A 23,142-nucleotide genomic window follows, 5' to 3' on the forward strand; every position below is an offset into this window, starting at 1 on the left:
TCCATAGGTTAGATCGGTAAGGACATATTCTTCGATGTGATGCCTTTTACTCCATTGGAGTGCTGTGGCTTGCCCATTCCTGGTATGTACTTCGCATGTCACTTTTGATGGGCATGACAGACAAATTGTGATGGACCAAAGGCTCTCTCTCCTCAAGTTATCAAGTAGAGTTATCTTTGTTAGCACAGCAATGCCTGCACTCACCAAAGACCGCATTGGCTTTACCTAGTAGAGAGAATTTGTTTTATGCCAGTCCTTCTGCCATTTGTATTCTGGACTTATTATCCAGGTCTTGGTGCAGTGGACAAGCCAAATGAGATTGAACCAGGGAGTTAAAGGACATACGTAGAAGAATACTAAGCTGCTGGCGTTCGCATCTATTGAACCTCCAAGACCCCCCAATCGTTGGTCTCTTGCGAGCAGATGCCAAGACTGCCCAAGCAGCCAACTCACCGTGGCCGAGGCATGGGCGAGTCTGGATGTTGCTTGGGTCGTGATCAAGGACATTGAAATCTAAAATTGTCATTTAAAAAGAAAACAAATCTTCCCCTGTACCATTAACCTTGCTGCTGTCAAGAAGTTGGACCTTGAATCTATCATCTAATATCTCGCTGATTGCTGCCCGCCCACCCCCTATGCCACCGTCCTCTCTCTGAAGATGAGTTCACATGCGACGCCAGAGCCCCCTTCTGGCTCTTCTAGCATCAAGCCGAATCCCATCCTAATCCGCGCCCTCTCGCTCTCCCTTTCTCCCAGGGAATACGAGCTCATCCACAACAGCTTGGTTAAGAGACTTCCCCCAAAGCTCAAAGGCCGGACGATCTCCCCTGATACTGTCACTGCTATCGCCGAATCTCGCGACCAATACACTACCGAAGCGTTCCGGTCTTCGTTGCGAGTATTCCTGGTTACGGGCGCCATAGGGAATATTGCGGAGATTCTAGCGAAACTCCTGCAAAAAAACCCGTAAGGATCTTGTCCAGTCTATTAAAAATACTACGTATAAGACAGGGAGGTTAACATAATTTGCAAGACAAACTGCACCGAAAGGTACCATTTTCCGGCTGTCGCTTTCTCATTCTCTATTCGTCCTTGCGAATCGCCTCTTATATCGATTCTTCTCTCGATTGCGTGCCAATCTTCGCACCGAAGATGCCCGTCCATTTCGCAAACGGAATCCGCGCATAGCGAAGGCTTTGACTTGCAAATACACACCCGCCATCGGGGCCAGTCTAGCTTGCTTCATCCTTGGACTCTATCCACGGGCCCAGCTTCGCATAACGGCTGCGATATATACGACGACGAGGGCATTGGAGTTCGTATACAATGCGCTTCGGGAAAAAGGGTGGTTCCGGAATAAGCCATGGTGGGTTGGAAGCTGGCTACTCATGCCGCTCTCTTGCGCACAGTTGTTCCATGCATTCACTTTCGACAGAGAAACAATACCAAAGGTAGGCCGAACCAAAACTCTCGAAAAACCCATATGTGTTCATATCTTACCTTATGCGATTACAGTGGTTCGGTGATTTTATCCTGAGATTTTCACCGGGATATATACAGGATCGTCCAGAGGGCTTTCCCACGGAATTACGCTGGCCAGACAAATATGAGACTGTTGACGCGTTGGCAAAAATTTCGGAATTGAAGTGGCCGTAAGTCATCAGCCTGTCCAAAAAATTGCTTTCATTAGCTTATAGAAAGAAATAACAGCGCATTCATATCGCCTATTCTCCACCCTAACAATCCAAACACGCTACCTACGTCTCTCCAGGGAATATCGCTCATTACATCTCCAGCACATCCAGCGGTGTCATCATTATCGTGCGCTCTCCTCCATCCGAAAACCCCGTCATGCCTCACTGCGTTTCTCCAGCAAAATCTCCTCTCCATCCCCCTCCTTGCGCGTTCCGTCAGCAAGGTTGCCCTAGCCTTATCTCTCCTGAAGCTTAAATCCTTTATAGTCCACCCAATCGCTAGCATCAACGCTTTGTCTCGCAAGATCCTGTCCTGGACGGCAGTTCTATCAGCCGCCATCGGATCCGCCTGGGGTAGCATCTGCTTCTTCAACGGCGTTCTGCCGCGCTCTGTCCTCCGAACTCAGCGATTCTACCTTAGCGGCGCGCTCGCCGGGGCGCCATTCATGTTCTTTGGTGCCGCAGGCTATCGGTCACATTTTCTCTATTTCTTCCGTCTTGCTATAGCCTCGGCGTGGAAGGCCGGAGTCAAGCGAGGGCTATGGCGTGGATGGAAGGGCGGAGAGCTGTGGGTCTTGGCCGTTTCGTGGGCAGTGATAGGCGCTGTTTTGGAGAGTCATCCAAACGCGATTGCGGGACCAGGATTCAGAAAAGCTCTGGCGTGGATTCGCGGGGACGGATATACGGATCTAGCAGAGCTTCGGGCGAAGAAGAAGGGAAAGAAGCCAGCTGTGGAGTAAGAAAAAGCCTGAGGTCTTTTTTGTTGTTACCCGAATGTACTATTTAATTAAGGATTGTCGATGTCGAAGCATTGTTTCACTTGGGAATTTCTTTAGGCGTTGCTTACTTGTTCTCTTGCATTGTTATGACGAAATCGCAAATATTTACTGTGAATATTCTTGGTCTATAGACTTTTTTGTTTTCTACAGCAGATGGAATTATTCAGAGCTCCATATTCAGAGTTGACGGCCGTTTGGGACTGGCATGGTTTCATCAGGCAGCCATCTTGGCTCATTAGTTTGTTCATCGTCCCCCCTCCCCCCTGTTTTCTTCCTCCACCCAAGAACAATTTCATCGTGCACATTGTTCAGAAAGCACCTGAGAAGTCCCACAACGATGAATGAAGCCAGTCTGTCTGCCTGGCGTACAAACGCTCCATTCTGGGACACCAGCATGGGCTCCAGTGGAAATGACTACTTCACTGTGCTCGAAGTACCCGCCCTCGAACGCATGATCCGAGTCCCTCCAGGCGAAGAAAGGTTCGGGAACGAACTCCGCGTTCTCGATCTCGCGACGGGAAATGGTCTGGTCGCTCACTGGCTGGCACGAAAGGGAGCGAGTGTTGTGGCGACTGATGGATGCGACGAGATGGTTAGATTGGCTGAGAAGAGGGGTGAGGGCACCGCAAACGTGAAGTACCAGGTGCTAGATGTAACAGACAGCAAGCAATGGGAGGCATTCATTCGCGAGGAAGTTGAAAGGGTATAGATTGTCTTTTCGCTGCGTCTTCTCTTTTTTTTTTTTTTCGAATAATGTTACCGTGATAACCCGATTTTGTCTACCTGACAAATGAAGCAGGGAGGCGCTTTCGATATTATCACCATGAACATGGCGTTTATGGACGTGCCTGATTTGGAGCCGCTAGCAGCAGCTTTGCCTAGAATCCTGAAGAGAAACGGAGGGATGTAGGTGCTCTCCACTTCAGCGAGTCTTTGGCATTTTAGGCCAGGGAAAAAAAAAAAAGAAAAAGAAACCTCAAGCAAGTGTTTTTTCCAAGAGGAGAGCATTGATGTACGTTCTGATAGCTTCGTGGCCACCCTTTTGCATCCTTTTTTTACAGCTGGTGCGATCAGAAGCGTGGAATACGCGGAAGACACAGAAACTGGACAGGAGGTGGCGACGCAGTACATCAAGCTGTCCAAATATCTTCATGTTCCACCCTACAAGGGTGTCGCGATGCAGGATCAACCTGTTTCACAGGTACGAGTTTGAACCTTTGTTGAATTCTTTTGAGCATGGTTTTATCAACATTTGATGGCTGAGGTGAAATCATGGTTCCCTGAAGCCGTACTTCCACCGCCCCTTTCACCAGCTATTTTCGACCTTCTTTCGTGCGGGTATGGTCCTCGATGCACTGGAGGAGCCAAATTTCGACGCTGAGTATCTGAAAGGGAAGAATCTGGAAACCGCTTCGCTCCGGCAGTGGACTCAGATACCAAAGATTTTGGCTTTTCGTATGAGATTTGGTTAATCTTGCAATATATTAGATCCAAGAAAATGCTTCACCATATCTATACAAGCAGATGGCAGCCGTAAAGGCAGTAGGATGGCTTTAAGCTCTATTCGCTGGCCCAGATAAATCGATTCTGGTTAACAATAGAATAGAATTTTGAAATTTTGATAGTAAGAAGACAACAGATTGCATAAAAAGAATCCAACCCATCGAAGAAGAATCATGGTTCGCTTGTCCTCGGGCTCTTACAAGTAAGAAAAGCCAGCCAGGGTCGGAGGAATGGAATACGACCAAAGAAAAATAAAATAAAATAAGATAAGATAAAATGGCTCACAGGCATTATGCTGCTGGACACCAGATGCAGAAATGCATGGGAACATGGGGGATCAGCAGCAAATAAGAGTGAGTGCACATTGATGCACGCTCGGTTATTGAACAGCGAGTTGCTCTTGGACAAGCAGAGCCAAGGGACAGGGTTTCCAATTGCCGACGGACTGTTCCATGGCAAGCAGCGAGCCCGTGTTGACAAGGGAGAGCCATCACTGATTAAGAAGGGTTGCCATTAGCTGGATTTACTCTTATCTGCTGCCCGAAAGTCAACTATTTGATTGAGACACTGGTGTTCACAAAGCCAAATACATGGTTGTCACTGTTGGGGGGTATGGGAATGCGATGGACATCCCTGGCGCCATCACGCACCGCAAACTCGATATCTCTTCGTTAGCTCGTCGGTTAACTGCACTAGCATCAAGCGAAATAGGGCCTAGAAAGGCAATCTGAAGAATTGAAGGGAGGATAATACTTAGGGTGTCCAAGCTTCTCAAGACAAGTCATGTAGCCTTCACGTCGACGGCTTGTTATATGTAGACTAACAGTCAAACCAGATGTTTTCTTTCTTTGTGTAAGTAAATACAGCTGTCATTGCTTTCATCTAACCCGGTGCCTCCTTTTGGTGTCGAAGGTAAGTTTCCAATGACTCCTGGTCAAAGCCGGGGTATTCTGAAATCTGGCTTCCCCTCTTTTCAAGGGAGGGCGGCAAATATGGCAGGCCACTGAACACCGCATGTCTTCATCAACCAATTCGCAAATCCTTTTTTTTTTTTAAGTATGAAGGGAAGTTAACTTATACTCAATATCCTGCTCGACCACTTTGCATTCCCAGAGTTCGTCTTGTGCCCGTCACTCGCAATCCTCAATCTTCGGCTGCACCGGCCTGTGTCACATGCGTGGGCAGCATGCATGAGACATTGCGCATCGAGCTCTCCGCGGATTCCTGGTTGCAGTGTCCAACCCATAACTAGTCGATAGAGACGAGCAAGAGTGGGAGAACTAGGGCCTGGAGCTATATGGGCTTGTTGTACACAGCGCTCCAAATATGGCGGGAAATCAGTGTGGTGCATAGTTCTGTAGGAAGGCTTGGATGCGGTGATTGTTAACAACCGCTTCTTGCTGACAAGTCGCTCAAAGCCATCAGTGTCAACAAACACCTGCGTGAGAAAGTCATAGTCAACTGCAGGTGAGGCGGTGAGCAGTGACTTGTCTGTTCATATGATGCACTAATCCTTTTCAGTCCTTTTTATTTTTCCCCTCAACCCCCTTTTTACTTATTGTCCAACCCATCTTCAACGAGCCGGGGCACCTAATCGGCACCTGTCGCAACCGCAGTCTGAAGCCATCGTTAACTAGTGGATGCGGCCAAGACAAAGCCTAATCTTAAACAGCTCCGAGGATTCTCTCGACGATTCGATTGCGTTTTACCGAGATGCATGGAACACGATGGTGGATGGCCTGATTGGCCGCCCCGAGTGTTCTCCGGAGCCAGGCGTGTGACAAGCACGATCACGGCGGCTTCTTTGTGGCACGCTTGATGATCTCTTATTGGGGTGTTGGGGGGGTGTGGTGCTTGTCGTTGTCGATTTTGGAATACTTTGATTCATGGCATTTGACACACACAGGTGGTTCTCTGGCAAGGACATCATGTTGAAAATCAATCCGGGCTCTGCCGGTGTGACCGCAATTCGGCCGGAAGCTCTGCAGGACCAACGAATCGTGATGACGCCATTGAGATCGCAAGAGTTCTGCTGCGGGTGGATTGCGTGTTTTCATGCCCGGCGCATGGCGGTGGTTGGGCAGGAGGGCTCCACGGGGATTGCTTGGGACGAAGGGAAAGCTAGTTAACGGCGAACATCCAGCCACAGATGAAGCCTGTCAAGGATCGATGACGGCAATGGCGTCGGGTGCAAGATTCCTTAGCATGAGTTGTTACATATTTACGACGACCGGTTCGAACAGGCCTCTGTGGCCAAAGCAAAGGAGTTTCACCGCTGCTTGTCTGGACGGGACTCGGGAGGCAAGTGGTCAGTCGGTGCGGATTGCTTCGGCGCTCCATGGAGGCGATGATCACGGACAAGAAGAAATTCAGGTTTGATTTGACGGGGCGGGCAGCAGGTGGGCGGTTGCTGCTTTGCCCCAAGCCTTTCAAAACCAACTATATCTTTTTTACGGTAAATCCTGCAGAATCGTTTTGAATTGCGCCGGCGAATATTCAGGGGGGACGCCTGACGGGCGGTTTGTTTGAAGATTGTGTGTTCTACAGCCAAAAATTTTATAGTTATCTTAACTATGGGGGTATTATTGTGATCTATTTCGGTGCTCCATAGCAGATGTACTCCGTACATTTTTAAACTCAGGGCTTGGGAAGAGCCAGGATCGGCAATTCAGAATGACGGGCCATGTAACAGCATCGGCAGTCGAAGTTGCAGCGTCATGATGGCCCTGTCCGTGTGTTTGGCCGGCAGAAGGGGAGGGAGTTACATCTTATTTAACTCTTGATTCCGGCCGCTCCGTGAGGCGGGCCATGGCTTTGTATTTATTTTTCGCTTTTTTTTTTTTTTTTTTCATTTTGCCCTCTCCCCAGCCAGTGCGCACGTTGAGGCTGCGGAGCCAACTATTATTTAGTTAGCGAGCAGTGCTGCAGCTTAAGGTTTGTCCCCCTTGTTGACCGCTAGTTGTGCTGGCTGGGTTGATGCCATCATCTTGCAGCAGTTTATCTCGCTCAGGGAAGAGGGAAAAAAAAAAAAAAAACAAAAAGTTGACAGGAGAGCACAGGAACATACAAAACACCAATTGCTGCCCACTCCCCCGGCCCAAACAGCCCATTTGGGTTTCTCCAGGGAATTCTCTTCTGAGGTAATTAATTAACATACATTTCCGACAATGCTCACCTGAAAATCAGCAGCTAATCAAATCACTAACTGGGGAAAAAAGGGAGAGAAAGGGAATAAGAAAAACAGCAAGAGAGAGAGCGAGAGAGGGAAAAAAAAAAAAAAAAAAAAAAAAGTAGAAAAAAAGAAAACATCTCATCCTGCAGAGTCTGGGTCATCACCAAACCACCCAGCCCTCATATGGCACGGCCGCGGCCAAAGCTCTCCCTCTGGACCCGCATCCGTCGCTTCTTCTACCTCTTCAGCAGCCCGCTCAAGCTCCGGGCCAGCATTGACCGGCTGCGCGCCCACCATAAACATCCCTACCTCGCCCTCCTGCGCCTCTTCATCCCCCTCCCGACATGGTACTTCCCCCTCCCTCCCGCCCTCTCTATTCGCGAGCTATGGGGTAAACCAGACCTCCTGCGCGCCCGACGCGGCGACATCCACAACCTCTGGAGCATCCCTCTCTGGAGCGCGCGCGACACCCCGCTCCGCTCCCTCTACCGGCTCTACGAGTGCATGGCGTCGGGCGATTACATCCCCATGGGCACCGAGACGGAGTACTTCTGGTACCAGTCGCGCTGGTCGCTCAACCTCATCCCGGACCCGCAGGACACCGACCCGATCCGGTATGCGATACTGGCGTGCCTGGCCGAGGAACTGGTGCACGCCTTCAACTGGCGACTGAGTCTGGGGATGAGGCGCGACGGGAGGCACTTGTATCGCGAGAGGGACGAGGATCCGTATCCGCCGTATGATCCGGAGACGGTGGCCCCGTGGACGAAGAACGTGCCGCCCGTCGATGCGCAGTGGACGGTGGGTTTGCCCGCCGACGTGGTGGATGTGGCGGGGAGACTGGTGCTGGAGGAGGGAGGGGTGAACGAGACGTTTGCGAAAAGGAATATCGTGACGAATGTGGGATGGCTCTATACGATATGAAATGCTCTCATCTTTACATGTGTTTCTGGCGAATTTGTCTGGGAGTTGGGTGTGATTTGTGCAGCCATTTGATACCCGATGGTCCTTTTCGTCTGCTTGGTTGCTGGATGCATGTTTCTCCTACATAGACTTTTCCTTTCCTTTTTCCTTTCCCTCTCTTTTTTTTTTTTGAAGCACTCCTGCATATATCTCGTGTGTGCCTGTACCTTGACTCTATGTTTCTACCTTTTTAGTTCGTCTTCAATATTTCTTTGAACGAGCAGGCACGTCGTCACGCCGCCTCGAGGTGATGCGGGGCAATAAACTGGGCGAACGCCATCAGACCACAAGCTCTCCAACACGCTGTACATACATACATCTGCAAGTGAGAGCCGCTTGCTCGATTGCTTCAGCACCGCCGCCGTGTTCGACATATTTCTGGGCCCAAATGTGTCGATGAGGCCTCCGTCGGTGTTCATGTACGAGACCGTTTTCGGGCGCCAACCTTGCATTAGTTACGCCAAAGCGCCACACCGCGCATCAGCAGCCAACCGGTTTCAGATCGATAGTCAAACTACCTGCATGCGAGGCCCGGGACTGAAGGAAATGAGAGGAGTGCCTTTTCAGCTCGAAAGGGCCTTTTCTTTTCCGCCCCCCTTCTCCCTGCAAACCCGTCAGCTACGCAGTGGTGCTGACCATTTGGTGCTACAAGGTAGGGCGGCGGACAGGGAAGAGTCGTCGTACGGTGATCTGTAAATTCTAAAACCCATCGCGTGCCGTATGACTTACTCTCTCCTCCAAAGCCTAGTCCTTAGAAGAGAATACTCACACCAACGGGCTGGGAGATAAACTACTCTTGCTACCGTCTCCTTGGTGCCGAATAGGGAGTCCGAATCAAGGACCCTGTGTTTTGAAACGCATTGACGATCCTTCAGTCCGGGATATCGCGTTTGTTCTTCCTCCGTCGGTTCGGCTTTCTTTTTTATCGTGACACCGCTCCGGTTTCGTCGTTGACAAATAAAATCAGCGCTCCGAAAGGTAGTGTCGATGCATCCCAGAAGCGAAGCCAAAAGTTCCACTACACGAGTTTTCTTTGTTCCCACGACCGACACGCGAAATTTCTTTTGGCATATCCCTACCGTCCTGGAGCGTAGCGCACTTCTAGGAGGAAAGGAATAAAACCTTTGAAACCGGCTCTCCCTTTGTTTATCTCCCTTCGACCCCAGTGACGGATACCAAGACACCATGCCGCTAGTCACTTTTGTCGTGTTTGCCTTTGTCGCATTAGTTCAGACATTAGCTGTTTCGTCGACGGGCGATGTTTGTCAAATGCCCGAGGTATTATAAGACTAAATTTAATTTTCTTTATCATATCTTTAATAGAGTATAGGATGGTGATACTTGCCGGGAAATGACCGGTTGGGACGGCATCAAAGGAAAAGCCACAACCCCTGCCAAAGGTATGATAGCACTACCAAAGACTGTTATGGTTCAGGGGACTCACCATCAAACTAGGCGAAAGTATCAGACGTTACAAGCATCCCGACCGAGGGTGCGACGGAAATGGATTTGAAGTCTACGGACAACGTTCCACTGCCATAACACTTACCATCACTGGGGTGGATCCCCGACACAGGAGAAATGGACGCGTTGACTCGTCGGAACGTTGGAGCCAGGCGGAATACAGCCGCCGCGAGCGTCATAACTCCTGCTCAGAACCCGTCAGGAACACCTGCACTTTCTACGAAACCTGCCTCGAAGAAAGGGTCAGGTGCGGCCCCACGGGTTATCCCGTCGCCTGCGGCCAGCACTACTGCCAAAAATTCGCCACGGTGCGCGGCAAATTCTCCGACAGGGGCCAGGTTTGGCTCACTGACACAATGTACTGTCTCCAGAAAAAGCTCGTACCCTACGCCACAGGCCAAAAGAACGAAAGCTGCAGTGAGCTGAAGAAATATGCTTATGCGACGCATTCAATTTGCTATGTCGAATGCGGAGTGTGCGCGCTCCCACCGTCGGATTGGGTCGCCACCGTCGATACCATAGGCTTTAAGGAACTATTTGGGAGTGTGGATGCTCTCATTTCGATGCTAGAGACTGCTGATGGATGCAAGGACTTTTATCTATGGTTGATCAAGAAAACTATAAGGTGATCGATTAGATACCTCGATAGAACGGAAACATCGTGCGTGGGTAGCAGACACGCCACGCTAACAGGGCAATGAAGGAATTCAAGTGCAATGATGACGCAAAATTTGCGGAAGACCTCATCCTATCATGCAATCAACAAGCTCCTTTGCAAGATGCCCTAGGGGGAGGCTTATATCAAAGGACCCTGGAGGACACGGTGCAACGGCAAGGGAGAGCAGTGGCCCCTTCTACGCCATGGATACTCTTCTGGCCAGACGTTTCCGCCATCACCGATTTTTTTTTTCTCAACCCCCCAAAAAAAAAGAACCAAAGCTCTCAAGGCAAAGAGAAGAATTTATTGCTCTATTTATGTCATTTATCTTGTTCAAGCAATTGTTTCTCAACAATAACCTGGGAAGAAGGTTCAAAACAATAAAGTTTCATTAATAAATTCTAACTAGACAACCAAGGCTCAAGTCCGGCCAGCAATGGTATCGAATCGTCCCACGCAGCAAATCGCTTTGAATGCAAAATGTCGAGTTCAACTCATCTTTCAGACAATAGAAAAGGCCGTCAATGCTCGTCTTCACAGGGATGCTCCTTTTTTTTTTTCTTTTTTTTTTTCTTTTTTTTTTTCTTTTTTTTAAAAAGAATTAATACTTTTTCCCCCTTAATATGCCCGACAAAGAATGCATCATCGAAATATTTTCTCGTTAAAAGTACGTTGGTATTCAGCTTCCACCCGATCCATTGTTGTGGCATCCGGAAGCACATCAAACGTATTCACATTCATTCCAGCAATGTAAGTCCGGTCCAACGGCCCACCATTTTTATCCCTCAAATGCTTCAGCATGGCAATGGCGTCCTGCATATCATGACTGGTCTTCCGGCCACGGTCGGCATGATGAATTCTCCTCAATTTCCTCTCGAGAGCCCACTCCATCGGGGCGGCCATGACGCATAGATTTGTGCCTTCCCAGAGAATAATATTCTGCTCTTCAGCTTTGCGGAAGAGATACTCTCTTGAGTTTCGCGTGACGAAAAGGGCCATGTCTTCATTGATCCAATTCTTGTTGAGGTGGAGTAGGTGCGCGACTTTCTCCATGGCGCCGCGCAGTGGTCGCTTTATATCCTCGTCCTGGGCCCATTCAGGATCAAGCAGATAGTCGATGTCATCGGTGCTCTTGCGGCTTTTCAGGTAAGACACCGCAACGAAGCCACCGGCTGTGATAATTTTGATGGGAGCAAAAGCCGAGAGAATGGGATCTTTTCCCATCTCCGTATCAAGTTTTGCAAGGCCTATGGAAATGATGATGAGCAATCCGTCTGTTTCTTTCCCTCATTGTCAAAGAACTAAGCCTCTCCGGGGTGGGGGGTTTTCTACGCCGGGGGGAGGAAGTACGACGCATCAACCCGGCTCACATTCTTTTTAAGGTATAAAAAGGGACAGTTACGAACCTTGTTGGAACTCCTCCGCATTCAATAATTTTCTACTGCCTGCTTCACCGTCCGCCATCTCGCCTTTCACACTCTCAAGCCAAGCTTTCCCGCGGTTGCCGGTGGACGCGCACAGACGCAACTCGCCAAACCCTGATCGGAGACGGGTTGCAACTAGATTGACCTACCTATGGTTTCTTTTAACTTCAGAAATATGTACACACGAACACAGATGAAAAGTGACCATGGGTTCAAACAGAAGAGAAAAGGGAAAAAGAAAAGAAAGGAGAGGCGTTTTACAGGGTACCTTGCGAGCGCAAAAGGAAGAGCATTGAAGAAAAAAAGAGGAAGACTCTAGGAAGAAAAAAAAAAAAAAAAAAGAAAAGGAGAAGGGGGAAAGAAGGAAAAAAAGAAATTCAAGCCAAAAAGAAGACAAGTTTCAACAGCCTCCCATCCGCCAACACGCTCACTCACTTCACTCGTCCCACGATCGTAGGAGTACCGATTCCACTGTCAATCTTCTCAACCCCCTTCGTTCCTTTTCTTTTAAAGTTCGAGGGTGTATCCCGTATCATGAATGGAAATATACATATATATATGTATATGCCCACACTAAACAAGGGCGAGAAAAGGGTTGGAACCTTGAAGTGTCGAAACCTAATCCTCGGGTATTTTGGCTGCGGGCCGGGCCTGATAGGGCTGCGAAGGTTTGTGGAGGAACGAAAATATTGAAGTTTTGGGCGGGAGAGGGGGGAGGAAATTAGGGTGGGTGGGTGTTAAATGTCGGAAACAGCGGTTGTTCGAAGAAGAATCCCTCTTTTTACTTTACTTTTCTTTTCTTTTTCCCTTCCCCCAATGAATAATTCAGAAGAGAGTTGTCTGGCTGCGTTGGCTGTTCTTTTGGCCTGGGCTGGTTCACATCGTAATAATGGTTGGCGTAGCCATGTGCGAGGATGGGATGATCTGATATGATAAGATAAAAAGGCGGGGCGAAAGTCACACGAGCCACTAATGGAATAGCCAAGATACAACCGTAACAGATATCCCCAAGATACACCGGCAAGAACGGCCGTTGTCGAGAATCGGAGTAAATGCAGACTCAATATATGACAGCCATGGATAGCCGTTGCGAGCAGAAAACAACGAAAAAGCGGCGAAAAATTCCACCGCATGAAGCAACCCCAACCCGGCGTGCGGAATGGCGTCATTTTCCGGCCCCGAGGCTGATGTCATCCCGCACAGTCAAGGCAGGGTTGCTATTAATAGGCGGGATCGATGAATCTTCCATTTCTATCCAAAAAACAAAAAAGAAAAAAGAAAAAGAAAAAATACCAGCTGCTCATGAAATATAGTGACTCGCTAGACCTGATTGCGCCAGATGGGTAGCTATCTAGTTACATGATGCCCTTGACCTAATAAACAAAAAAAGACACACACACACACACACACCAGGTTCAATCCTTCAACGTCTTGTCGGGGAAGCCAAAGTCGATTCCGAACGGCGGATAGACAAACCTTGTAAACCCGTCTCGAGATACCGATTCCGCCGTAAATTTTGCAATTATTTTCATATCATCCTCGTCCAGTTTAACGAGATGGAGGTTGGCTTCGATGCGCGATGGTGTGACGGACTTTGAGAGGACGCAGGAACCACGTGCAACTGTGTAAAATAAAATTGACGACCCGAGTTAGACACCGGACAAGACGAGAAAGCAGATGCGGGGGATGCAACACATACCATGCCAGCTCAACAAAATCGTCGACGGCGAAACGCCTTTTCTCCTCGCAACTTCAACCACCGCGTCGCTCGTCATCAGCGGTCCGCCTGTGCTCCCCAGAGGGCTATATGCCGTGACCATGATTCCTTTCTCTCTGCAGAAATCAACAATCTCCTGCTGCGGCAGAAGTGGGTGGTTCTCGATCTGATTCACTGCAGGCACAACCGAAACGTGCTCAAGGAGCTGTTGAAGGTACTTGAGGCTGTAATTCGAAACGCCAATCGCCTTCACTTTGCCGGACGCGAGGAGCTTCTCCATGTCCTTGTAGCTATCGATATGGGACCGTGACCAGTCGATATCCCGGGATCCATCGGGGAGCTTGGGAAAAAGCGGGTGGTTTCCTGCAGCAAATCGAGTTAGTTTCACTTGTCGTGGACTCTCGTCGATGCTCGAGCGAACCGGGAGCTTTGCACACTTACCATTCGGATTCATCGGTGCTGGCCAATGCATAAGATACAAATCCACGTACTCCAACCCAAGATCTTTTAAGCTTATCTCTAGCCCTTCGTCTACCCGTCTGTGATACGTATTCCATAGCTTCGTCGTCACAAAAATGTCTTCTCGCCTGACTATCCCTTCCCTGACAGCCTGTGCAATCCCCCTTCCAACTTCCTTCTCGTTCTGGTAGCATAGTGCGGCATCTACGTGTCTATATCCGACCTTCAACGCATGGTAGACTGCAGCTTGCACCTGTCCCGGGGCAGATTGCCATGTTCCTGTACGTCTCTCCGTCAGCCTCTAATAACCATTCTTCCACAGACTGTGCTGATGAGACATTATGATAAGGGTATTCCAACCTAATCCAAGGGCCGGGATCTCTACCCCTGTGTTTAGTGTGAATCGGGTACCAGTCACTTCTGTAGCCATGATCAACTGTGCACAAGCACTTTTCAATGAACGGAGGAAAAAAAAGAAGTTATCTTAAGAAAAAGGAGAAAGAGGAAAGAAGGGGAGAGAAAAAAAACCCTTCCCGGTCCCAACGGTTATAACCGCTAGATACTTTTCCGTCCTCCCGTCGGCGGACCTCGAATCGACTTTCTTTGTCTTCAATGCCCAAGCCGAGCTGTGACATTCCCGTCTCATCCCTTTCACCCCCACCCAAGTTTCACGGCATGTCTTGACAATCCGGCCACTTGCTTCGTAGTTATGTACGGAAGTACATCTTCCACGACAGTCAGCAATAGGCTTTCGACGGGATGTACTCGCCTCATCCATAAATACACATCTGATCTTCCCTGGATTCGGTAGGTTTGAGACTCAAAAAAGCTTATCTGCAGCCAAGGTGGGGATGTATTCACATTAAACTTTGGGTCATCCAGTTGCTCAACGCTTTTGGGCCACAGGGGTGTCCCAAGTATGAAGTTATGTACGGCGGATGTAGGTACCCCTCACTAAGGTAGCCCGGGCTGAAATTGATCCGATGCCTTACGGGAAGCCTCGTGCTCGTAGACCCCCTTTTGGCAGCTCGTGGGGTTTTTTGAAGGGGGACCTGGCTTATGGCCGCTGGGAGAGTGTTCATGCCGAGCAATGCGAACTTTCTCTGCGAGATGGGCGGAAAAGTGACTAGTGGTCAACTGACTCAGCCAAAAGGGCTGCGCTTCCGCCGTTCTCTAGATAATGGGCACCAATACGCCCGTCGCCGTATTAAGACCGGTCGCAGGATATGTGACACAGTATCTGATAACCGACGAATGCCACGATTCGGCTGTGCTCCCCAAGGCCTGTATATTCTTCGTGTCTGTACACCACAATATTCGTACACAATGCAGAAGTGGCAGCTGGTGCCTATTAGTTAATTATCGGTAACACAGAAATGATAATTCTCTGAGGATCGTGTGACATTGGAAAATCATAGCTTCTAACAAAAGCGTACAAAACACGATAAAACTGACCAACAGAGCAAAATATTGAAAACGGAGTTACGCGGCTCGCCTAAAAAGGGGCATTAAAGTTGGAGCAAAAGAGAATAACTGCCGCAGACTTCGAATCAATCATCTAGAAACTGGAGAGCTCAAATAATAAGGATATACACACCCCCAGTGTTGCGTGTTACCAATCGAGAACTTTCTGAGGGAAGTATTCATCGATAAGCTCGAGGTAATAAGGCTAGATTCTAAGTCAGCAAGGTGCCACTTCCTGGGTAGCCGACGAGAGGAGGTATTGCTAACCTTGAGTTCTTCGACATTTGGGATATCGTCGCTCTTGCTGTACAAATCATAAGGATTGAACGCTCGAACAGCTGCTAGCATATCCTTGTCATGTTCGTTCATCAACTCCGTGTATGCACCAGCCGCGTGCCACGGATAAAAGGAATGATAGCGGATCATCGCCAGCGCCTCGGCTGGAAGGGTGGATTGATCCTTCACCACATGATAAAGATACTCGTCATGACCCCACGAAAGCATCACATTGTCCAGCCCAATACCCGGGTAGTATATGCCGAATTTGGTGCCGTATATCTCATGTCCATAGTCCTCATTCTTCTCGAACGACTCAGATCCATAGATGATCCGATCATCAAAGGCACATCCCACCGGAAACGTATCTCCAACCACATCCCATTGGCCTTCAGCGCCGAAGAAGTAAAGTAGCTTTCCGAGATCATGGATAAGGCCTATGAGCTGCATCCATCGTGGTTTCCCATCACGTCGAATTGCTTCCGCAGACTGGAGCAAGTGCTGGATCTGGGAGAGCTCTGTGTCTGGGTCCGAGTCGTCAACGAGGCTGTTGAGCTTCTCTATTGCTTCCCAAACAGTGAGTCTGGCTCGAACCTTTGACCGAAACTCATTCCTGGCTTTGAGGTTGAACGCGACGGTTTGCTTCGTATGCTGCTCGAGGTAGAACTCCTTAACTCGGGCACGGGCTTCATTGTATCGTCTGAATTGGGATTTATCCTTGTCCTTATCGAATTGAGGAAGCTGGTAAATGTCGCGATCTTTAGTTTGATAGGCGTTGACCGCATCGATCTCATCACACAAATCTTCGAGCTCTCGAGGACTTGGTTTGCCAACCACCGTATCTACTACTCCTGGGGCCATGGTCCTCGTTACCCGGGGAAAGGGGATACGTAGGAACGACTTTTAAGGCCGACTTGCGCTTTGAGGATGCTCGAGGAATGGAAGGGAGTAATAGCCGATGGAATAAATGATGGTCTTAGCCCATTCCTGCGGAAGAAAAAAATATTCCTGCGCGGCTAGGGGAGAAGATGCTATTATTTATCCACTGGCCCTTTTTTGAGCTTAAAGGGCAATGAACGTAACGTGTGCAACATCCCGAAGCAAAATTCTGATATCAGAGTAGACACAACCAAAGTAGTATGAGGGGAATCAGAGTTTGATACAGCCGGGGAAGTCTGGCTGAAATAGCATCTCGCGCTTGACATGAGCTAGCCGACACACCGTTGGGCCTGGAAGCATACCATGGTGAAGCCAAAGACGTGGTACCATTACTACCGTGAGTTTTAGGTGGGGATATAATGCAAATATAGAAAAAGTATGCCTCTGCTTTGGATAAGTGCAGACGAGGGCATCCAGTACCGGGGGAAGACTTGAGGCCAGCAAGATAGTAATTAATTCTGAGCAGATATCGAAGCAGTCGATTATTGCTTCCTGCTGGCCATTCACCGGACGTCAGGAAACATGGAATTTTAGATTTGCCCTGAATTCTCGATCCATATTCTTCCCCAGGTCCCGATATCGTTGCTTGGTGCTCCGTGGGATTCCTATATGTAACTCTATTAGTCCCATGGTTGCAAGTATGTCAATCTCCGTAAGAGCGGATTTGATCGACAAATTTAGTTCTGACCCTGTACTTGCCACAGCCACCAAGGTCAACCTAGATACCCCCCATGGGTTGAGGGTTGGATTGAAGATGGTGCAGTCTCCTCCTTGGAGATCAGAGTCTGGGGGCGGAGTAGTCCTGCCAATCTTATTTTTCGTCGGCCTTTGGACTCCATCAGTTGTTCACAGCAACGCCGATTACGGAGGTGTCCCCCCTACGTACGGGATATCTGTGAAAGCCCGCTGTGAGATAACTTAACACCCAAGGACACAGCAGGGGATGCATAACGATTTGCGGTTCTGCGCGTGTCCATATGGCTCTCCTGGTGGAACAGAAGAGGGAGGACAATATTTCATCGAAGGCGGAATCAGTTAGAGGAGCATGTCTTCTGGGGAGCTCGCTTTTATTAAGACGTCGAAAGTCACAATTTCGGCTTACTAATCGCGACTCGATAACGTAATCCACAAGCAAGCGAGCATCCCAACGAGTTAGCTCGGCGATCGCTGACAGCGAGAGTAAACTTGGGACCGAAGCGTCCATGAGCCGACAGACTCACCGTTCAAGATCAAGGATTCCCACTTCCTTCGAAAACAGCATGGCGAAGTCGGATGCTTGCCGTAAGTCACAGAGGCAGGGAAGGAAAAATGGTTATCAGGGTATTCAGAACTTTCAGCTTGGTATCATCAGTAATACTCTATTAGTACAATCGGATATGCGTTGTAAAAAATACATTTAGTAAACCCTCAAGAGTCTTTAAAGCAACCGGTCCAAAGGCTAAAAAGATGAGAGGAGAGTACACTAACCCGCGGGAAAGGAACCGACGACAGGGAAATAAGAAATGTCATATGTATGTACAATGCATCACTCCAAACTTGAACGTCTAAGACTATCCAACAAAATCTCAAGAACCGGGTTCAGTCCATCTATAAAAGAAGAATTATATTAGGTCATGTCGATCGGCGCGACTTGCCTCCATCCGAACGATGACAAGCATAAAAGTGCAGGAAAGAGGGCTTGTTTGGGCGGGTAGAGTTTTATACTATCACATCGGAAATCGGGGCCACAAACACGGTGAAAGCACCTCGCAATATCTCGCATCTCCTTCGGTAGACGGGGGGCTAGAAGGAAAAAACGGGTCGTCTTTCGAATAAAGGAAGTCTTTGATATTTCCTATCCGCCTTCAAAACGGTTAACGCCGATGCTATGCTCCAAAGAGACAAATATGGGAATATGATGTAACAGGGGTGTCGATTGCGCTCTGGCTCAGCGATTGAGAGTCTGAAGAGTGAAGAGCGTTGGCATGTTTCGACGTGCGGGCCGGGGTTGAATCCACTCCATTCTGACTTTCAGGACTGCTTCAATGTCGGTCATCTGTCTTTGTAAACTTTCGGGTTCCATCCTTCTCGTACTTCTTTGTCCATCTTTGCTTTGCGTTCCGCCTCCCTGACTTCCATTTCAATGCGTTCCCGAGCGCGGAGAATCTTGCTTTGCAGGTAAAAGCTACCTCCCTTTTTGGGGTCGTTCATGTCAAAGAGCTTCTTAAACCTCTCCATGGTGTGCTCCAGATTGGCCTCCCCGGCTTTGGGAGGCTTGACGTTCAAAATTTTGCAGGCTTCGTCTAGAGTCAAGCCGGACGATGCAAAGGTATTGGATACCGAGGATCCATTCTTCTGTGCATGAGCTGCATATTTCGAGGATGCTGATGCTTGCTTGTATGCCTCTGCAAATGCGCGGCCAAGCACCCGACTTCCCGTAACGACAATCTGCGTCAGAATGCGATGCGCCTGAGAGGAAAAAATGGCCCAGTTAGCGGCGACACCAATATCCAAATCAGGGGGAAAAAAGAGGGATATATACCATATTGGATTAGCTAGATGAGAGAGGTTATATAAAGCAAACCGGACTGCTACCCTCAATCCCCCGAGCTGAAAGGAATTGGACTGAATGGACGGTTGGTACGACCGTTCGCTATCGGCTGTTCAACCGCGATGTTTGAGGCAAAGGCGAAAGATTTCGGAATGGAAACTTTATTCCGTTAAAATTTTGGGCGGCGCATTTGCTTAGTCATGGGCGCACAAACCAGCTTATATCAGCAGCCTTGGCTTCACATGCCGGCGGACAGCTGTCCAGCACACGTGATGTGCAGTGCTGTCATCGCCGGGCGCACGATCAGACGAAACAAGGACAGCGCTGCAGTGGTGATCTCGCCTGCTTTGTGACTGTGATGTCCAAGCTTCATTCTTGTCTGCCTGCCTCTACCCTCCACGTGCTGTGCCAGTAGGTACCCAGGATGAGCATACCTGGGCTTGTGAACGATCAGATCTGGGTTGTATGGCAGCTCTTGGTAGGTGCTATAGTTCCTCTTGTGCAACATATATCCCTCTCTAGAGCTCCCTTCAACCTCCACGCAACAGCAATATTCTCTGGATGTCGCTGTTCTAATGTACTGGTAGAAACGCCGTGGATAGCTTCCATGTCCCCAAGCTCTTACGCCCAAAACGATGGGCCCGCAGGGACGTCCCTCGCCGGTGACCCGATTCCGCCTACCGTTGCCGCTTTCTCGCCAACAAACATCTCTGGATCTTCATTAACCTCCAAACAACGCTCTACCATAATCGTACACAGGAAGTCGCCATTGCTTGTTGCAACCCCTCCCGCAGTCACCCGTGCCTTGGCCTACTCCCATCCGTTCTTGCTTCCCTTGAACCGGCTGGTCGGGCTATTATCATGGACGAGCGGAGACCCATGGGAGAGCTTTCTTCTTGTCGCTGCATTTTGGGCAACCACTCTGTACGGGGATGCTATTCTGCTATGGGCCGGACCGATTCTTGTGGTGATTGGCCTGATACTTGGCTTGTATTCCCGACGATATTCACCTCTCTCGTCGACGGGACTAACCGGAGAGAAACACGGACACCGAAGGGGCGACTCGGAAGCCACGCCCCAACACCATAAGACGCTGGATGAGATCGTCGAATCCCTGAGGGAATTTACCATGAGATGCAATATTTTACTAGATCCTTTAATTGAATTCACTGATTTCCTTTCGACTCAGCGGACCGCTACCTCGGCTACAACTCGACCCGCCCTGACGGCTCTGCTAACGCGGATATTACTTGTCACGCCCGTCTGGATCCTTCTTACGCTTCCGCCGTTCTATTTGATCACTACCCGCCGAATTATCATTTCCGTTGGAACCGTCATCTTGACGTGGCATTCGAAACCGGCGCGCATCTGCCGGGTCATTCTCTGGCGATCACTAACAGTGCGCCTAATATGCTCCATAATCACGGGGCTTCCATTCTCATCGCAGCCATGCAATAACACAACCAACGACTTCAAAATTTCGCCAATCTTATCGCTGTTATCATTTCGCCCTTTCCGTTCGAAGTCGACTCAGCAAGTGCCTGAGGTATCTTCTACGAGAAGGCGGGCTGAATCACCAGGTGTCCGTTTCACATTTATCCTATATGAGAATCAGAGAAGATGGCTTGGAATCGGATGGACGACTTCACTGTTTGCCTACGAGCGTGCCCCCTGGACGGACGAGCACCTGAACTCAGCCCCATCTAAAGACGAATTTGAGCTTCCTGAAGTTCAAGGTGGGAATTCAAGGTGGCGCTGGGTATCTGGTAGTGAATGGCGAATTGATGGAGTAGATCCAAACAGCAAAAGATCCGGCAAAACTGGCAAGGGTGGAGATACTGATGACGGTGGTTGGATATACTACGACAATAAGGTAAGATCCGGCCATTTAGGCGATGCGGCTCTCCATCGCGCTATACCTATCCGGATCCCAATTTGCCAAGATGGACTAAAGCTAATACTTGTGACAGTGGAACGATGGCCGTCGTGGGCAGGATAGCTGGAATCGATACACTAGGCGTCGAAGATGGTGTCGTGATGCCGAGCTTGTAGAGATAACCCCGAGCAGGGAAGCTACTCCACCCCCATCGCCTCCAGCAGAAAGAGTACGTGATTCATCGCCATGCACGACCACTGGTCGCGCGCAGGGCGAAGAAAACAACAAGCCTAGCACAGAGAACAAAAATGGTGTCAAACAGCGTAAGCGCCGCTGGTTCGGGAGCACCAATGATATTTCCAAGCCGCCTTCGTCATCTCCTCCTGTCCCCGTTGGTGCTGCGTCGTCCAGCCTTCCAAATAACTTCGACAACGCGCTTTCTACATCCATAGATGAGAATACAAACAACAGCAGACGTACCGTCAAAGCCCCCAGCGTGGCCAGCACTCGCAGTGCTCCTCAAGCAGGTTCTCCTGGGCCAAGAGGTGGTAGAAATAGCTTTGGTGGTCGACGAGCAAGTAAGACCGCTAGTATCGCCACAGATACGGATCGGGAGAGTCTAACCCTGAGCCTGAGGGAGAAAGAAATCCAAGAAGCGGAGAATATGGTTGATCAATGGGACACCAGGCCTGGAGGAGCAGCAGAAAGGGCAGAGAGATCCTGGGGTCTGGGGGACGAGGCCCACATGGGGCTAAGCTGAATTTTCCCAGCTTCTACATTATGGTATGGTGCCTTTGGCTATTTAACGTCTATTTCTGGGTTTGGCTGTGCCCTTCCCCCCATTTTCGGAGTTCTGTTATTGCCTCGGCTGTTTGCCGCCTGCGTGTATTGTTATGCTTGCTTTGGCATGTCTCGGTTCGATTTGCATTACTGGTCGAGTTAGCCATCGGAGCAAGGGCGAAATGAAGGGATAAGCGGTATTATGGGAATAGTTCTTATGGTTTCATGATGTAGTATGATTGTCGCGGAATGGCGAGATTCAATAATATCTTTCTTCTAACTTCATCAAGCCATGCCTATCATTAGCATTTATGTGGCCATCAAGAAATGACCACTAGAGATACCAAACCTTGTAGCCCTGGTGGCTGTGATGGATTCTTGCTCCGTTACTCCGGGAGGATCCCACGACAATGTTCTTTTATTTCCATGGATGAGCTTTTCCATGCAGAACTTCATGATTGTCTGGCTGCTGCATAGGTTAACTATCTCCATGCAATGACATCATCTGCTTCAGACCGGCTGGCATCCCTTGCCCGTTCGCTGATATCTTGATCAAGACTGCTGGCTTGGCTTTTCATACTTGTCCCTCGGTGTCGCAGCCGTGCAATTGAAGGGCCCAAGGTGGCCCAGTTTCTGAATACTCCTACGGCAACTTTCAAATGTCTATCTGTGAGACTCGTGCTTGTTGGATAGTTAAGTGGTGATATTTCCGAAGCACCAACACAAAAGGAACGCGTTGCGCATCCACATCATCACCGGCGGGTGGAGAGGTGCGGAACACTGCAACATCTTTGTCGCGGCCTATGAGTTGCCAACCTCTGCTCGGTCTCCTCGGCATTCCATGTCAGCCGCAGCAGCAACCAGGATTCTAACCCCAAAGAGCGGGATCAGCGCCCGGCCCCATTCTTTTGCCGAATAAGCATTGGCTTCCGTTCGATCCTTTACCTGCTGCTTTTTGCGCAGCGAGGCACTCGTTTCCTGTAGCAGGGTATTTTCTCTAGGCTTCTGGGTTTGCTTGGAAAAACATCATCGTGATAACCTGGTATAAATGTTCTTCAGAGGGGCGTTTCATCCAATATCCCATCTCCCTTTGCTTTGCAGATGCAAACCCAGCAGCGTATTATTTTCGACAAAGACTTTTAATGGATTCACTGAGAACTGAGAAACTAACTTCAAAGCACGCTATGATCGTCGTTCGCGCGAGGTGCTGAACTTCGTATTCTTGGGGCAAACACTGCCACCATGGATGCCATCCTGGTATCCTGTCGTTTCATAAAATCACATATTGACGCTCGCACTCGAAGAAATGACACTCTCTGAGTGTCATTTCGTCTCCTATCTCGCGTTCAAAGATGATTTTTCCCAAGCTCTTCGGGACCAGAACCCAGGGCCACTCTTGGTGGCCCAACTGTCGCGCGGGTCAATTCTTCCTCTTCCCAGCAGT

At 49.3% G+C, this 23,142-nt stretch overlaps 9 protein-coding genes across 9 annotated transcripts; 5 read left to right on the forward strand and 4 right to left on the reverse strand.

Annotated features, from left to right (window-relative positions):
- Window positions 1-658: 658 nt before the first annotated feature.
- Window positions 659-2,599, forward strand: D8B26_003738 (uncharacterized protein; the record flags this gene model as incomplete). Its single annotated transcript, XM_066124249.1, has 4 exons — window positions 659-966; window positions 1,034-1,451; window positions 1,516-1,652; window positions 1,711-2,599. The coding sequence occupies 4 exons, from the start codon at window positions 659-661 to the stop codon at window positions 2,432-2,434; spliced, it is 1,587 nt and encodes a 528-aa protein (XP_065980328.1). The 3' UTR covers window positions 2,435-2,599.
- Window positions 2,600-2,678: 79 nt separating this feature from the next.
- Window positions 2,679-3,945, forward strand: D8B26_003739 (uncharacterized protein; the record flags this gene model as incomplete). Its single annotated transcript, XM_003071782.2, has 4 exons — window positions 2,679-3,176; window positions 3,273-3,379; window positions 3,500-3,674; window positions 3,760-3,945. 4 exons carry the CDS (start codon window positions 2,679-2,681, stop codon window positions 3,943-3,945), a joined length of 966 nt encoding a protein of 321 aa, XP_003071828.2.
- A 2,886-nt stretch (window positions 3,946-6,831) lies between these two features.
- D8B26_003740 (uncharacterized protein) lies at window positions 6,832-8,247 on the forward strand. Its single transcript, XM_066124250.1, has one exon. It carries the CDS (start codon window positions 7,332-7,334, stop codon window positions 8,070-8,072), a length of 741 nt encoding a protein of 246 aa, XP_065980329.1. The 5' UTR covers window positions 6,832-7,331; the 3' UTR covers window positions 8,073-8,247.
- Window positions 8,248-8,730: 483 nt separating this feature from the next.
- On the forward strand, window positions 8,731-10,204 carry D8B26_003741 (uncharacterized protein; the record flags this gene model as incomplete). Its single annotated transcript, XM_003071780.2, has 3 exons — window positions 8,731-9,389; window positions 9,442-9,511; window positions 9,567-10,204. Exons 1-3 carry the CDS (start codon window positions 9,297-9,299, stop codon window positions 10,202-10,204), a joined length of 801 nt encoding a protein of 266 aa, XP_003071826.2. The 5' UTR covers window positions 8,731-9,296.
- A 671-nt stretch (window positions 10,205-10,875) lies between these two features.
- D8B26_003742 (uncharacterized protein) lies at window positions 10,876-12,150 on the reverse strand (the record flags this gene model as incomplete). The annotated part of the gene is made up of 2 exons (XM_003071779.2): window positions 11,640-12,150; window positions 10,876-11,480 (listed from the first exon to the last, which is right to left on the reverse strand). The coding sequence occupies exons 1-2, from the start codon at window positions 11,695-11,697 to the stop codon at window positions 10,876-10,878; spliced, it is 663 nt and encodes a 220-aa protein (XP_003071825.1). The 5' UTR covers window positions 11,698-12,150.
- Window positions 12,151-12,883: 733 nt separating this feature from the next.
- On the reverse strand, window positions 12,884-14,864 carry GAR1_2 (H/ACA snoRNP pseudouridylase subunit). The gene is made up of 4 exons (XM_003071778.2): window positions 14,194-14,864; window positions 13,816-14,112; window positions 13,357-13,737; window positions 12,884-13,278 (listed from the first exon to the last, which is right to left on the reverse strand). The coding sequence occupies exons 1-4, from the start codon at window positions 14,261-14,263 to the stop codon at window positions 13,073-13,075; spliced, it is 954 nt and encodes a 317-aa protein (XP_003071824.1). The 5' UTR covers window positions 14,264-14,864; the 3' UTR covers window positions 12,884-13,072.
- A 367-nt stretch (window positions 14,865-15,231) lies between these two features.
- Window positions 15,232-17,497, reverse strand: D8B26_003744 (uncharacterized protein). Its single transcript, XM_003071777.2, has 3 exons — window positions 17,201-17,497; window positions 15,565-17,117; window positions 15,232-15,502 (listed from the first exon to the last, which is right to left on the reverse strand). Exons 2-3 carry the CDS (start codon window positions 16,432-16,434, stop codon window positions 15,446-15,448), a joined length of 927 nt encoding a protein of 308 aa, XP_003071823.2. The 5' UTR covers window positions 16,435-17,117; window positions 17,201-17,497; the 3' UTR covers window positions 15,232-15,445.
- Window positions 17,498-18,369: 872 nt separating this feature from the next.
- Window positions 18,370-19,036, reverse strand: PAM16 (mitochondrial import inner membrane translocase subunit TIM16; the record flags this gene model as incomplete). Its single annotated transcript, XM_066124251.1, has 2 exons — window positions 18,370-18,960; window positions 19,034-19,036. 2 exons carry the CDS (start codon window positions 19,034-19,036, stop codon window positions 18,544-18,546), a joined length of 420 nt encoding a protein of 139 aa, XP_065980330.1. The 3' UTR covers window positions 18,370-18,543.
- A 337-nt stretch (window positions 19,037-19,373) lies between these two features.
- Window positions 19,374-21,956, forward strand: PEX30 (peroxisome- protein). The gene is made up of 3 exons (XM_003071775.2): window positions 19,374-19,520; window positions 19,630-20,915; window positions 21,013-21,956. Exons 1-3 carry the CDS (start codon window positions 19,508-19,510, stop codon window positions 21,676-21,678), a joined length of 1,965 nt encoding a protein of 654 aa, XP_003071821.2. The 5' UTR covers window positions 19,374-19,507; the 3' UTR covers window positions 21,679-21,956.
- The last annotated feature ends 1,186 nt before the right edge of the window (window positions 21,957-23,142 follow it).

Source organism: Coccidioides posadasii, chromosome 2 (assembly GCF_018416015.2).
Source record: "Coccidioides posadasii str. Silveira chromosome 2, complete sequence".
Lineage (NCBI taxonomy): Eukaryota > Fungi > Ascomycota > Eurotiomycetes > Onygenales > Onygenaceae > Coccidioides > Coccidioides posadasii.